Source organism: Budorcas taxicolor, chromosome 19 (assembly GCF_023091745.1).
Source record: "Budorcas taxicolor isolate Tak-1 chromosome 19, Takin1.1, whole genome shotgun sequence".
Lineage (NCBI taxonomy): Eukaryota > Metazoa > Chordata > Mammalia > Artiodactyla > Bovidae > Budorcas > Budorcas taxicolor.
Window position 1 is genome coordinate 40,002,347 of NC_068928.1, and position 15,347 is coordinate 40,017,693.

General features: G+C 50.3%; 1 protein-coding gene across 1 annotated transcript; it reads left to right on the forward strand.

Moving 5' to 3' along the window:
• Positions 1 to 5,747: 5,747 nt before the first annotated feature.
• GSDMA (gasdermin A) lies at positions 5,748 to 14,975 on the forward strand. Its single transcript, XM_052658752.1, has 11 exons — positions 5,748 to 5,961; positions 6,144 to 6,324; positions 8,580 to 8,745; positions 9,902 to 9,998; positions 10,627 to 10,674; positions 11,066 to 11,092; positions 11,627 to 11,647; positions 12,554 to 12,708; positions 13,155 to 13,269; positions 14,141 to 14,214; positions 14,733 to 14,975. Exons 1-11 carry the CDS (start codon positions 5,748 to 5,750, stop codon positions 14,973 to 14,975), a joined length of 1,341 nt encoding a protein of 446 aa, XP_052514712.1.
• Positions 14,976 to 15,347: the final 372 nt, after the last annotated feature.

A 15,347-nucleotide genomic window follows, 5' to 3' on the forward strand; every position in this document is an offset into this window, starting at 1 on the left:
ATATCTCCTGCATTGGCAGATGTGTTCTTTACCACTAGCGCCACCTGGGAAGTCATCTGGTCTATCTACACACACACATTGCATAAATGAAGAAAGTGGATAAGGAAGCAATGCCCTGTCCCAATGTCTGTATCTGTCTGCGGGGTTTACAGTGCACTCTGTGGCTCAGGTTTTCAGAGGACAGGTGGTTGGGGCTTCCTCCCCTAAGTGGATTCCCTTTCCTGATCCCCTTGGCTGATCCCCCATCTCCTAGCAGCAACACACAAATCACAAGCTTGGCGCAAAGCTCAGGGGTGATTATCACCCATTACCTTCCCTAATTTACCACCAGAGGGAGATAGAGAGCAAAGCCTGTTTCTTGCATCAGCACAGCTGCCCCACCCTGGCTCCTGTTTCAACAAATCTCTATTAATTGACCTAAAGTGTTCCTACACATTAGTACAGTTTAAGTTTCCTCCAGTACAATTGTGTCCCAGATTCCCCCGAACATAAACAAGGACTCTAAGGAAAAGAAGTCTCTGAACCCTAAAGAGATTCTGTGTGTGTGTGTGTGTGTGTGTGTGTGTGTGTGTGTGTGTTGTACTTTTTGCAGCTCATGGACAGTAGTCCACCAGGCTTCTCTGTCCATGAATTTTCCAGGCAGGAATACTGGAGTCGATTGCCACTTCCTTCTCCAGGAGATCTTCCTGACCCAGGGATGGAACCCAGGTCTCTTGTGTCACATCTCCTGCGTTGGGCTGATTCCTTACCACTGCGCCACCTGAGAAGCCCCAAAGGAATTCTGTGGTCTCTTCCTAATGCTTTTACCAGAGGTTTTCTTGAGGAACTGGTAGTGATGGGGGCGGGGCAGATGGGGAGGTGGACAGAAAGACGAGATATCTTGGGTGGATGGGAGGAGTAGCACAGGGACGAGCTGACAGAGATGTTTTTACGCCAAAAGCACAAGACATTCAACCGGCTAGGCTCACAAACCCTTATTTCTTCTCTGTGCCTTGAACCCTCAAAGGCTCCTGCTTGCAAAACCGTCAGGCAGTGTGGGGAATGGAGCAATGGGATGGAGGTCGGTAGGAGCAAGCCTGGCAGAGTTCAGAATGAAAGAAGGATGGCATGAGAAATAAAGGAGCAATATTGCTAGGCCAGAGGAGAGAAAGCTGGCTAGATGGATTTTGGGGGTCCTCGGGAAGAGCAGATACAGGCGTGACTGGTTTTTTTTTGGCCACGCTGCACAGCATGTGGGATCTTAGTTCCCCAACCAGGAATCGAACCTGTGCCCCCTGCAGTAGAAGTGTGAGATTCTTGACAATTGGACCTCCACGGAAGTCCCCAGGCATGACTTCTTGAAACCACTATTCTCCAAATCTCTGGAGAACGAGCTGAACTGGAAACCTTGACTTACAGTCAGTGGGAGGAAGATAGACACCAGGAAGAAACTCTCCAAAGTCTGGCCAAGGCAATGGTGGGCTGGGAAGAAGGTGGGGAGTGGGGCCACCTACTCTGGAACTTATTAAGGGATGGGAGACTGCACAGCCCAGGACCACATGCTGGTTGCTATGGAATCACATCCATGTGCTGAATAAGAGCTATAGAGAGGAAAAGATGAAAATCCAGGAAGAACCAGGAAACGAAACGTGGAGAGGATATTACAGACACACATTTCTGCATACACATGCTCTCATGATGGGAACTGCGTGACTAATGACAGCCCTCCCACACACCCCAGCTCCCAGCTTTTCTTCTCCTAAGGAAAGGATGTTTGCTTAAGGTGATGGTTAGAGCTGTTGAAGGAGGATGTATTAGATAGCTACACAAGATGAGAGTGGGTAGGTAGAAAAGGAGGTGAACCAAAAGACAGAGGCAGGGGACATCCCTGATGGTCCAGTGGTTAAGACATCACCCTCAAACACAGGGGGTCTGGGTTGGATCCCTGGTCAGGGAACTAAGATTCCCATATGCTGCAGGTTGCAGCCAAAAAGTTTTTTAAAAACAAGGTTGGGAGCTTCCTTTGTGGTCCAGTGGTTAAGAATCCACCTGCAAAAACAGGGGACACAGGTTAGATCCCTGGGCCAGAAAGACCCCTCATGTTGGGGGGCAACTAAGCCTATGTGCAGCAACTCCTGAGCCCCACACCCCCGAGAGCCGGCGCACTGCAACAAGAGAAACCACCGCCATGAGAAGCCCATGCATCACAACTTGAGAAGCCTGCGTGCAGCAGCACAGACCCAGTACAGCCGAAAATTTTTTAAAGTAATAATTTTTAAAAAAAAATGAAATTGTATTCATACAAAGTCAATACATAAAAATCAATTTAAAAAAGGAAGATAGGAAGCAGGAACCAGAGGCCCAGCAAGGGTAAGGTCTTGTCTTGTTTCAGGACCCAGAGGAGAGAGATTTGGGAGCAGCTGACATACTAACTGAGACTCTCAGGATAAAAGTGAAGTAGTTAAGTTTTTAAAACCTTGGCTGAGGGTGCTGTGATCTAATCTCTCCCATTCACCACCAACCCCTCAAGAAAACCTCCAGTAAAGACCTAACTTACTCTTCATGGCCTTCAAGGTCACATTTCAGTTTTGGTGGGTGATATTGAGGAAAGCCAACAGGTGAGAGCATGAAGGCTCAGTGGTATTCAGATTTATGTGCGGATGGACAGTCACAGATCCCAACAACATAGGAGCTTTGCTTGTAAGTGTCTTGATTTGTCATTTAGGGACCTGTCATGTGTGTAAAGTCTCCTTCACAATTCCTTCCAGGCAGAGATTTAAGATAAGAGTAAGACTTTGATGGGGAGGGATAAATTAGGAGTTTGGGGTTAGCAGATACAAACTACTACATATAAAACAGACAAACAAGGTCCTACTGTATAGCACAGGGAACTATATTCAGGATCCTATAGTACACTGTAATGGGAAAGACTATGAAAAAGAATAGGTGCATATATGTATAACTGAATCAATTTGCTGTAACCTGAAGCTAGCACAACACTGTCAATCAACTATACAATGAAATTTTCAAAAACGATACTTCAATTAAAAGAAGATAAGAGCAAGATCTGAGTAACCAATGGTGAGGAGTCTGAATTCCCACAGCAAATACACACTGTGGGCTCTTCCATTAACGCCACCGGGCCTCTGCCTATGCATATGTGTGTGTACAATACTACGTGAGGTACAGAGATGCTGAACAGGAAGCAACGCAGAGAAACATTTGGTGTATCTCCGTCTCCCCCTACACAGATATAAGCTGCTAGCAGTGCCGTAGTTAGGTCCCTGTTTGACAAACAGGGCAGAGGACAGTTTTTCAGCTGCTCTGCTTGTTGTTGGAATCTGAAGACACACAGGGTTTCTTATCCCCTCATCACACCCACAAGGCCTCATCATGAACCCTAGATGCTTCCTGATGACCGTGATGATAAAACAGACATGCCTGTCCCACATCACACACATGCACGTGAACACACACACACACACACACACCTGCCTGTCCCCACTGCCTCTCTCTGTAGCCCCCTCCAAGGCACCTTCCTTCCTTTCTTCTCAGCCCATCAAGCCAAACTTCAGTCGCCACCTCTCCCCCACCCACGCTGGCACCTGCCTGGCAGCACCTCACCCCTCCCCTCAGCCCTCAGGAGGCCAGGGCCCGGGGCAGGGAGCACGTGGAACAGGTTGATGCTGTTCTCCCGGAAGTGGAGCAGCTGCGGGGTGGGGTCACTGAGGCAGGCGGGGTCCCTGGAAGCCTACATCCTTGCCTCCACAGAGGCATAAAGCCACAGCCTGACCTGGTAAGGGACGGTCATTCTCTCAGCCCACAGACCCAGAGGGCTCCTGATCTTCACCCAAGACCCAGTTGCCAGACAGGACCCAGCACTGCTCCCTGGTAAGAACTTGATGACACCAGGGGGTAGGGGGCAGGGGGGGTTCTAGGGGTGAACAAGAACATGGGTGGGACGGGAAGGGCCCAGGAGTCCCATAGGGCCAGTGGGGTAGAAACATTTTTTTTAGTATTTATGTATTTATTTGGCTGCACTGGGTCTGGCTACATCTTTTAGTTGCAGCATGTGGGATCTAGTTCCCTGACCAGGGGTCGAACCTGGGGTCCCCTGCATTGGGAGCATGGAGTCTTAGCCACTGGACCACCAGGGAAGCCCGTGGGGTATGAATCTTGACCGGCCTTGGGGAGGGAAGGGAGAGGTGGCCCCATGAGCACTTCTCTGGTGAGGAGGAGACAGCAATCACCCAAGACTTTCCTGGCTGGCCAGGTTGCCTGTCCCACCTGAGCCCTCCAAGGAATGAGGGATTAAAAAAGCGCGTTGGAGCATGGTTGTATGGTTGGTAGAATGGCCCTGTGTACCTGTGAGTGTGCCCCCGGCCTCCCTGACTCTGTGACGTGCCCATAGGGGGTGTGAGGTGGTTTCCAGCCAGCCGGTATGTCCTCTTCCATCCCTGGGGATAATTCAGCTGGGCCAGCTGGCTGACCAGCTAAAACACCTGAACTTGAACCTCAAAGGCAGAGACCAGAGGCCATGAACCTCTGGAGGCCATGAACCTAATGCAGGCCCCCCACTCTCCAGGGCCCTCCGATCCTAGCTGATGTTTCCCAGTGTTAGTTGCTTCAGTGGCGTCTGACTCTGCGATGCCGTGGACTGTAGCCCACCAGGCTCCTCTGTCCATGGGATTTTCCCAGCAAGAATCCTGCAGTGGGTTGCCAGGCCCTCCTCCAGAGGATCTTCCCGACGCAGGGATCAAACCCACGTCTCCTGCATTGCAGGCAAATTCTTTACCATCTGAGCCACAGGGCTGCATTTCTTCATTCACCTCTTCGTTCATTCTTTGCTCACACATTTGTCAAGCTCCGCGTCTGCACTGGGCCCTGTGCTTGGAGCTGAGGCCACAGAGATGACTAAGACCCACTTCCTGGACTCAGGGAGGTCACGGTCAAATAGGTGAAGGTCAAGTAAACAGATCACAGCCACATGAGGTGGCAGGTGTTTCAGAAGGGCATGTACACAGTGCTTTGGGGACATGGGGTAGAGTCACTGGCTGCTGGAAGCGGGGAAGGAAGGGGTCACAGAGGAGTGACCCAAAGTAACCCAAAGTGAGTCTTAAAGGACGGACTGGGATTCCAGAGGGGAGAGGAGGTATTACAAGCAGACGAGGCAAAAGCAAAGAGCAGCAAGATGTCTGGATTTGTTGAGTGGTACCTGGAGGGAAGTGGGTCTACCCACAGCTGTGAGCCAGGAGCAGGGCACGAGCGACATTAAGATACAGGGAAGTGACTCCTACCCAAAGAAAGAGCAACTCGGTGAGCGGCACTGTCCCCTGGGTCCTCCTAGGCACAAGCGGTGGCTGCCTCCCTCCCCCAGATTCCCCAGGTGGTGGCTTTCACGGTTCACTGGTGGGGAGACAAGGTGGGCGTAGCTGAGTGAAAGGAGCTTTACTTCCACGTTAATGAGATGTGCCAGTCAGGCTCCAAGTCCATGAAGAAAGTGAGCAGGGAGTGAGCAAAGAGCCCTTCATAAAGAGAGGGGAGGGCTGCCCCTCTAGCCAGCCTTGCAGCCGGGCAAGTTGTTTCAGCTCTCAGGGCCTCATTTCCTCACCATAAAACGAAGACTCCTCTGGTCCCTTTCAGCTCTGACATCCAGAGGATTCAGGCGTCTTTAAGGGCATACCCTACCCCAGAGCCCATGGACCTGTCTCGGTGGAAGATGTCACCCTTCCTCCCAACTTGTCACTTTCCCTCCCCATACAGAGACAATGACCATGTTTGAAAATGTCACCCGGGCCCTGACCAGACAACTAAACCCCCGAGGGGACCTGACACCCCTGGACAGCCTCATAGACTTCAAGCGCTTCCATCCCTTCTGCCTGGTCCTGAGGAAGCGGAAGAGCACCCTCTTCTGGGGTGCCCGGTATGTCCGCACCGACTACACCTTCCTGGACATTCTCGAACCTGGCGGCTCTCCTTCAGGTCAGCCTTGGCCACGGACTTGGGGACTGAGGGAGGGGCTGGAGCCGGCCAACCAGGAGGACCTGAAGCTGTCTCTGCCCAGGGGACAGGGGTGGGAATCCTCTAGCCAGAAAGTTCTCGAAGGAGGCAGGGAGGAGGAAGCGCCCCTCAGCCCAGCCCCCTTCATCTTCTCCCTCCTGCAGACCCAACAGATTCGGGGAACTTCGGCTTTAAGAATATGCTGGACGCCCGAGTGGAGGGAGAGGTGGACGTGCCAAAGACAGTCAAGGTGAAGGGGACGGCCGGCCTGTCCCAGAACAGCACCCTGGAGGTCCAGACCCTCAGTGTGGCACCCAAGGCTCTGGAGACCCTGCACCAGGAGCGGTGAGACTCAGGGCAAACCTGTGCAGTGAAAGGGTGCTTTGGGCCTGACCCAAAGGGCAGGGCCCTCACGCTGAACTTTCACCTACGGTCACCCCAGAGGAGCTCTTGAAGATGACCCTTCAGCCTGTGGGTGCTTCCAGGCCATTTCCTAACCACTCCCCTCAACCCCACCCCCATCCGTCCACCACCTCCCCACTATCACGAACACCCGAGGGTGAGTGTTTTCACACTAATGAGTTGTGTGGCCTTGGAAGTCACTTCGCTTCAGCTTTCTCTCCTGAAAAATTGTTTAAGTGTTCGATGAAATTCTCTAGGGATTTTTTCCCTACCATAAGACTCTATGAAAATACACTAAAAAGGGAAGAAACCTTAAAAGCTCCCTACTGCGACTTGAGCACAGCATTCTCCTTGCATAAACAAAGCCCCCCACCCAGCCCCAGCCTGCAGGGAGCAGCCCTCAGGAAGCTGCCTCAGCAGCACAAGGGGTGTGGCAGTTGCCAAGTCTGCCGGTTTCCTCAAATGTTTGACTTGACAAGGGAACTGACTTTTTAAGTAGTTAAGTGGTGGTTGAAAGGAGGTGAGTGCTGGGGAGGCAAGAAGAAAGGGCTGAGGTGCCTGGGGAATCATGAGTAAACTCAGCCCACCTAAGTACAAAGCACTCTGTTAGGTGCTGGACTGCACTAGAATACCTTTGCCTTGCGATTTCAGAGTGGGGGGAAATGTACAACAGTAACTCTAATCCAAGGCCAGAAATGTAAGTGCCTGAGGAGGGCTTTGCCTGAGTTTTGTGGCAGGTCAGAGGGACTTCTTGCTGGGGAAATGAGAACAGACTTCGCAGAGGAGGCAGCCCACAACCTAGGCCTTGAAAGTGTGAAAGTGTTAGTCACTCAATCATGTCCACCAGGCTCCTCTTCCATGGAATTTTCCAGGCAAAAGTACTGGAGTGGGTAGCCATTCCCTTCTCCATTCCCTTCTCCAGGGGATTTTCCCAACTCAGGGATAGAACCTGGGTCTCCTGCATTGCAGGTGGATTCTTTACCATCTGAGCCAGCAGGGAAGCCCTAGGGAAGGCCTTGAAAGATGAGCAGAAATGGGACCTGCAGGGCTTGAGAGAATGGCATTACAAAAGCACACAGGTGAGAAATCTCAAAACCTATAGCGACAGGACTTCCCTGATGGTCCAGTGGTTAAGACTCCAAGCTTCCAATGCAGGGGGTGTGGATTCCATCCATAGTCAGGGAACTAAGACCCCACATGCTACACGGCATGGCCAAAATAAATAAATAAATGCAATCCATCCATTAAAAAAAAATTGTTTTAACCTATAGGGGCCATGAATAGCCAGTTTGGCAGAAGCAGGTAAGAGTGAAACAAGGGAGAAATGTAGGGAGAGCCAAGACCACGGAGGACCCAGGTCAAGGACACATCTATGCTGTGCCATGTACGGGGAGACTTGACGATGCTCCGATGTGCCAGGATTAATCTGGCCAGACGGAGGAAGTGTGTCACGGGATAAAGAAAAGGGAAGGCAGGCAGATCAGGCAAGACTGTGTTCCACTGCCCATCAGAGAGAGAAACTCAGTAGAGAGGAGCAGACAGAAAGAAAAGGGCTGAATGGACGCAAAGTCTCGAGGACAACAGAGTGGATGGACTTGGCAGGGTGAGGGAGAGGATTTTGTCAAAGTGCACCTGGGAGAGAGCTAATGTGCCGCCTGGCCGTGTTAATACTTCTACGTTGCAGGGAATTCCCTGGTGTTCCAGTGGTTAGGACTCCAAGTTTTCATTGGCAGGAACCTGGATTCAAGCCCTGGTCAGGGAGCTAAGATTCCACAAGCCAAAAAAAAAGGTGGAGAGAAAGAAAGGACCCCACCCCACCCCCCACCCCCGCCCAGGAGAGAGGCACAGAAGTAAGAACAGGGTGGAAAAGGAGGGGAATCCGAGGGAGAAAGAAACAACCACAAGACCCCATTCTAGGCCAGGTGCTGTGCCCGAGGGTTCCCCAGTCTCTCTCTCTCTCTCTTTCTCCCCGGAGGTAGGTGTCATTATCCTTGTTTTATAGATGAGGCAACCCAGACTCAGAGAAGCTGCCCTGCCAGGAGCCGGGAGAGCTGGGTTCCAGCCTGTCTTGCTCCAGAGTCCTCACGCTTCTTGACACCCCCTGTGCCTCACTCCTGGGAATGACAGAAGAAAAGAGAAGGGCAGGGCCCAGATGGGGAAAAGCTCTGGACAGGTCGCTTCTGTTTCTCCTGTCACAGGAAGCTGCTGGCAGAGCACCCGTTCCTGGAGGAGATGCGAAGTCGAGGAGAGAACCTGTACGTGGTGATGGAAGTAGTGGAGGCCGTGCAGGAGGTGACCCTGGAGAGAGCTGGCAGGGCCGAAGGCTGCTTCTCCCTCCCATTCTTTGCCCCGTTGGGGTTACAGGTTTGCTTCCCGCACACTTACATTGACTTTACCCTCAGAGGCTGCATTGCTTTCCCCAGTCAGCACCCTCCGCCCCAGGATACTGAAAAGGACCCACTCCCTCCCCTTGCTCTTCAACATCCAGACACCAGTTGGCCAGGAACCAATCATCTCTATGGTCAAGGTGCCCAGTTGGGTAGATTCCTGTGCCAGCTGCCACAGGGAGCTACTAGGGAAGGGGAAACTCACAGCCACCAGTTTTCCCTTACAGTGCTCCCAATCTTGGGAAAGATGTCCTTGCTGCCAGAAAGGTCTCAGTCTTATGAAGGAGACACAGAGGTGAAAGGCCAGAGAACACAGGCTTGGAAAATTCAATGTAAATAAGTAGTCTTTACTTACCTATATCTATATTGTGTAAGTATAGATCCAAATAAAAGCAAGGAGATGAAACCAGTCAATGCTAAAGTAAATCCCTGAGTATTCATTGGAAGGACTGATGCTAAAGCTGAAGCTCCAATACTTTGGCCACCTGATACAAAGAGCTGACTCACTGGAAAAGACTCTGATGCTGGGAAAGACTGAAGGCTTTTGAAGGAGGTGGTAGAGGATGAGATGGTTAGCTAGCATCACCGACTCAATGGACATGAATTTGAACGAATTCTGGGAGATAGAGGAGAGAGGAGCCTGGCATGTTGCGGTCCATGGGGTCACAAAGAGACAGTCATGATTTAGCAACTGAACAACATACTGTGTAAATATTCAAGGGCTGAGTTGGAACCAGGAGTAAGGATTAATCATGGAAGGCTTCCTGAAGAAGGTGATCATGGGACACATGGCAAAGAGGAAGAAGGAACCAGGGCCTGGATGGACGCTCTAAAGTGGGACAGGGATGCACAGGCAGGTGATGAACAGGTCTGGCCAGTTCCTTCATGTGTCTGAACCCGGAAGACAGAAAGAGGTCATTAAAGGGGTGATCAGCAGAAATGAGCAGAAGAGCTCTGAAGCTCATTCCACACTGGATGGAAAGGTGATCAGGCACACCACTGAAGGGTTCCTAACTTCTTATCTCCCCAAAGGATTTTGGGCCTGGCCTTCCACTTGCCCTTTACCCCCTCACTCCCAACATCTCACATGTAGGATCTCTGCAGACTCACAAATCCTCATTGTCTACCCCTAGGGATCCGTAAACCACAAGGAGGCTGTCACCATCCCCAAGGGCTGCGTCCTGGCATTTCGAGTGAGACAGCTGATGGTCAAAGGCAAAGATGAGTGGGGTGAGCATGTTCTCCCCTGCAGACAAGAGTTACCCACACACTCCTAAGGCATCCTGCTCCCCTCTTGTGGCAACACTGGGGAAGGAGCAAAGGAGTATATTGTATTGTGGTCCAACCTCCACTGTAGGGGCTGCCCTGGGAGTGAGGCACCCTGGATTCTGAGCATCTCCTGAGTGCTAGCTAGGCACCTTTGTTAGCAGGGAGAAGAGGGTACAGAGAAGAACAAGCACAGCCTCTGTTCTCGAGAATTCTGGGGCCAGGAGTTTCCTGGTGGTCTAGCAGTTAACTCTCCGTACTTCCACTGAAGGAGCCTTGGGTTTGATCCCTGGACAGAGAACTAGGATCTGGCATGCCACGTGGCCAAAAAAATAGAAGTCTGGTTCTGATGGAGGAAACAGACACAGATACCAGTACTAGAATGCAAAGTAGAAAATAGTGATATCATACGGAAAGATTTACAGAGGAAGAAAAGATTACTTCCAGCCGTAGAGACAGATCGAGGATAATGTTGAGGTACTCAAAGACAGGTTCTTAGCCTTTAGCAGAGTCCATAGGCTTGAGGCCAGAGAAAGAAAGTTGGGGCAGCTGTTAAAAGTCCTTCTGCCCTCCCCGCTCCTGTTCCTTACAGATATCCCACATATCTACAATGATAACATGCATACCTTCCCTCCCGGAGGTAAGTAAAAATTGCTTCCTGGCTCCCCATGTGTTCCTCCCTACCCCTGACATTATCTGCTGACATCCTGCACCCTCTAATAGGGGATACCAGAAGCCCCCAAGGAGCCCCCTGGTTTTGTTTCCCAAGGCTCTAAAAATATCCATCTTCAGCTTTAGGAAAGGCAGATAGAGGCATAGAAATGTGCCCAAGAGAGACAGAGAAACAGAAAGAGACCGGAAGGCACCATCAGAAGCAGCAATACTGGAGACAGTGTGTGTTCCCAAAATTGCAGAGGCGGATGAGCTCTGTTTTTATAATGATCACTGATAAAGCTGCCTTGACAACTGTTCTAGATAAAAAGGCACAAAGAGGTTTTATGCTGACATATGTGTGTTGTTTCTGTCTTCAGAAAAGCCAGACGATGAGAAGTTCACCCGTAAGTGTTTCCTGTCATTTCACTGCAACTTTCTTGATAGGATTTTTAAACTCTAATGTTTTTCTTCCCTTCTCTCTGGGACTGAAAAGGAATGTGGCAGAGCAGATCTCAGAAAAACTATTGTCTCTGAAACACGGCAGGAATTCCAATAGCCTGGGGAAAAGCAGTGGAAGGGGGAAAGTCTTTGGACAAGACTCCCGGGTGGTCAGACGCCTCCGACCTCTGTCCTCAAGGCCTTAGTAATAACGACCTGTCACATGCGCATCTGCGTCTCTGCTGCCCAGCACCTGGGGCAGGAGCCACTGAGTCACACTGATGCCAACTCGATCCAAGTGCCCCGTTTCACAATGCCTTAGCTTCTCTGCTGCCCCATTTCTGCCTCCCACAAATGGAACAAGAGTATCCTTAAGACAGCTGGGACATCCCAGGAGATAGGATGTATTTCCTAACCTCCATTCATGTCCCATTCCCTGGGTATGGCTCCTGTTTGGGAGGATTGCCTTCTAATTGGATTTTTTTTTTTTTTTCCTGCAGTTATCCAGGCATCTGATGTTGGTAAGGAAATTTGTGTTTCTCCCTAGACGTTGTCAGGAAGACAGTGGAAGTAACCTTGGGGTGAAGGGAGAGGAAGACAAGTGCTGAGGCCCAGGTGGTGGGGCTTGGAGCCACTTCCAGGAAGCCCACTCTTTCCAAAGCAGGCTGGATGTGTTCCTAGGATGCCAGGCCCCTAGAGGGGCAGGCCAAGGTTCGAGCTATCCCTAGCCAGCCCATGTCCCTGGATTTAGACCCACTACTCTTGGGGCTTCCCAGGTGCTGCTAGTGCTAAAGAATCTGCTTGCCAGTGTAGGACACATAAGACACGCAAGTCCAGTCCCTGGGTTGGGAAGATGCCCTGGAGGAGGGCATGGTAACCCACTCTGGCATTCTTGCCTGGAGAATCCATGGACAGAGGAGCCTGGCGAGCTACAGTCCACAGGGTTGCAAAGAGTTGGACACGACTGAAGCGACTTGGCAGGCAGCGCGCACACACTTCTGAGCAGTCCCCTCCTGGTCTTCACCCAGTCACCAAAATCACTTTGTCAACTGACTCTTAAGAAGGGAAAATAGACCTTCCTTCTCAACTCTTAGGTGGTGGTCCTAGAGAAAGGGAAGTCAGTTGTCTACTGATCTGGGATGGAGCCTAGAATCTCGGGGGAATGAATACCTGGTTTAGATGATACTGTGGGTCCTGGCCCACCCCTCGATTCCCCATCTCCCCACTCAACACCATAAGTCAAGTCTGGGGAATAACTTTATAACTTGTAAACCTTGGTCAAGCAAAAAAAGAAGCCAGGCTCTAGCTGAGAGCAGAGCTCAGGGGCAGCAGAGCCTGGGGGCCTAAGCAGGGCTGAGTGAAGGAGACCCGCCAGGAGAGCATATACTGAACTGATGAAGAGGATGCCACATCTACTGTTGCCACAGGGGCGGTACACGAGGACTTCAGGACCCTAAAAGAAGAGGTTCAAAGGGAGACCTGGGAAGTGGAGAAACTGAGCCCGGAAGGGAAGAGCTCCCTGCTCAGCTCCCTCAGCAAACTCCTAGGGAAGAAAAAGGAGCTACAAGACCTAGAGCTGATGGTGAGAACCCAAGGGAAAGGCAGGAGATGCAGGGGAACATGGAGGTGGGGGAGCTGGGGGCGGAGCCCACGGACCTGGCAGATGGCTAGTGGCCAGAGGAGTCGGCAGTGGACGCCTTCTCCAAGGCTGGTCAAGTGCCCCCCTCTCAGGCTGCCAGGGTCGCCACTGTGCCCTGCGTCTCTTTGGAGATGGGCAAACAGTGCAGGTTCCCAGGCTGGGCAGCAGGCCAGCAGAACCTTCTTTCGGAGAGGGGCTCGACCTTTCTTTTCCAGAGTCCAAGACTCGGGGACCAAGGAACCCAAGAGTCTAATACTTTTCAGGACTTGATATCTTGAAAAAGAAACAAGGAAATGGAGAGAATTAACACATCTCAAGGGACTGTCATGTGCCAGGCACTGGGAGCTCTACCCATGTTCTCCTAAATAGTCACCCAGCTTTCCCCACAGCTTGAAGGAGCTCTAGACAAAGGACATGAAGAGACCCTGGAGGCACTCCCAAAGAATGTCCTGCAATCAAAGGGGGCTATGGACGCCATCCTCTATTTCCTTGGAGCCCTAGCAGGTAAGTGGGGAGTGAGGTCTTTATTTATACACCTATTCAGCAGTAGGAATGAGTCACTAAACGAATTCGTAAATGAATGAATGAGTAAATAAATGCCAGGCAAATTATACTGCAGTTAAGTAGTTTATATCTACATTCTCAAAACATTGGTTTCATTCCTTACGATTCACATGGTCACCATACCCTAGTCTTGCTAACAGAGGTTGGGAAATAATCCTAGTTTTATCAGCCATATATTTAAAACTTCTGCATATCGCTAAGCTCGTCATTTTCATTTCAACATCTGATAGCTTTAATCTGAGGATAACATCCTCTGATCTTACCCATGAATTCTTTTTCCCTCTGCAAGAAATATTGTCCCACTTTGAAAAACACTCTGATCCTTCACATGTAAGCTGAGATGTTTGTTCCTTCAAGAAGGCTGCCCTTAGGAGCTTCCCTGGTGGTGGCTAAGACTCCATGCTCCCAATTCAGGGGGTCCGGGTTTGATCCCTGGTCGGGGAACTAGATTCCACATGCCTCAACTAAGACCCAGCACAGACAGATTAATTAACTAATTAAAAAAAAAGAAGAAGAAGCCCACCCTCAAACACCAAGCCAAGCCAAGGTAGGTCTTCAGCTATGGCCCCTGTCACAGCCTACACTGTAATTACAAGTTATTTTGTCTTCTCGGCTACAATGCGGAGAAGTTCCCTGAGTGAGCATGATTTTTACCTAACACACCCAGCAAAGGCACTTGGCCCAGAACAGGCATTCCACCGTGGGTGAACATATAAATCAGTGAATGCTGAAATTCTGCAAGTACACCCATTTGGAACTTGTAGTTCCCTTTGCACCAACACACATCTCTTCCTCTGCTTTTTTTCTCCAGAGCTAAGTGAAGCCCAACAGAAACTGCTGGTAAAATCCGTGGAGAAAAAGATCCTACCAGTGCAGCTAAAGCTGGTAAGAAAAAAATGGCAGATGTTAGGGAGACTTTGGAAGGGAGTCAGCTATAACTGGTGGAAAGATACGATCTAACCTAATGACAGAACCATCCTACAGGGCCTCTGTCTTATCCTAGGAGATCATGCCTACTTCTCATTTCTCTCCATGTTTCTTCCTATTTGCTATTTCACAACTAGAGGTAGAGGAGTGCATTTCTGGGCAACTATCTGCATTTTTCAGTCTGATCCTGGGAGAAGAGACAGAAAACTCTAGCTTGGTTTATTCCTAGCCAAGTGATGTGAGTCAATCTTAATGTCTCTGAGTCTCCCTCAATTCATTCCTCTGTAAAATGGGTCTAAAAATAAATGTGCTGCCCATCCTACAAGACTGTTAAAAAGCCCAGGCAGAGTTGTCATTAATGTAACCTAAGGGGTTATAGTGAGAGAAAGTTAGCCCTCTTTCTGGATTTTGTGAGTTGGGAAAAAGGAATAGAGGTTTCCAGTTCTTTCTTTTCACGCTGCTTTGCTTCCTTCCAGGTGGAGAGTACAATGGAACAGAATTTCCTCCAGGATAAAGAGGGTGTATTCCCCCTGCGACCTGAGCTGTTTTCCTCCCTTGGGGAAGAGGAACTGACCCTCACAGAGGCCCTAGTGGGGCTGAGTGGCCTGGAAGTGCAGAGATCCGGCCCCCAGTACACGTGGGACCCAGACACCCTCCCCCGCCTCTGTGCCCTATACGCTGGCCTCTCCCTCCTGCAGCTACTGACCAAGGCCTCCTAACTTGCCTCTTTGATTCAACTCCTGCTTCCTTAATGCCTTCCCTACCTCACTGTACCCTGTGTGAACACCCAAGGGCATTTCAGAACCACCAGGCTAAAGATAATGGAAACTGTAGCTGATCACTCAATTCCCACTTGTCCAACTCTGTACATCCCCCATCCCTACTGCTCCACAGCCCATCCACAGATGCTTAAATTCTCTAATAGTGTAAACACTCAAAGTTGAAAAACTATGAACCATTTCAGCAAATCCCAAATTAATTAATTAATTTCCTATCCCAACCCCTCCCACTTATGATTCCAAAAATCAAACTTTACTGGAATTGATGAAAAAAACATTATTTCACTTTGAGTGAAACGTCTTTTGGTGTTT

Coding starts and splice junctions, on each gene's coding strand:
- GSDMA (XM_052658752.1), top strand. CDS start 5,748: ATGACCATGTTTGAAAATGTCACCCGGGCCCTGACCAGACAACTAAAC. Junction 10,675..11,065: donor GCATACCTTCCCTCCCGGAG/GTAAGTAAAAAT, acceptor TTCTGTCTTCAG/AAAAGCCAGACGATGAGAAG. Junction 13,270..14,140: donor TTTCCTTGGAGCCCTAGCAG/GTAAGTGGGGAG, acceptor TTTTTTCTCCAG/AGCTAAGTGAAGCCCAACAG.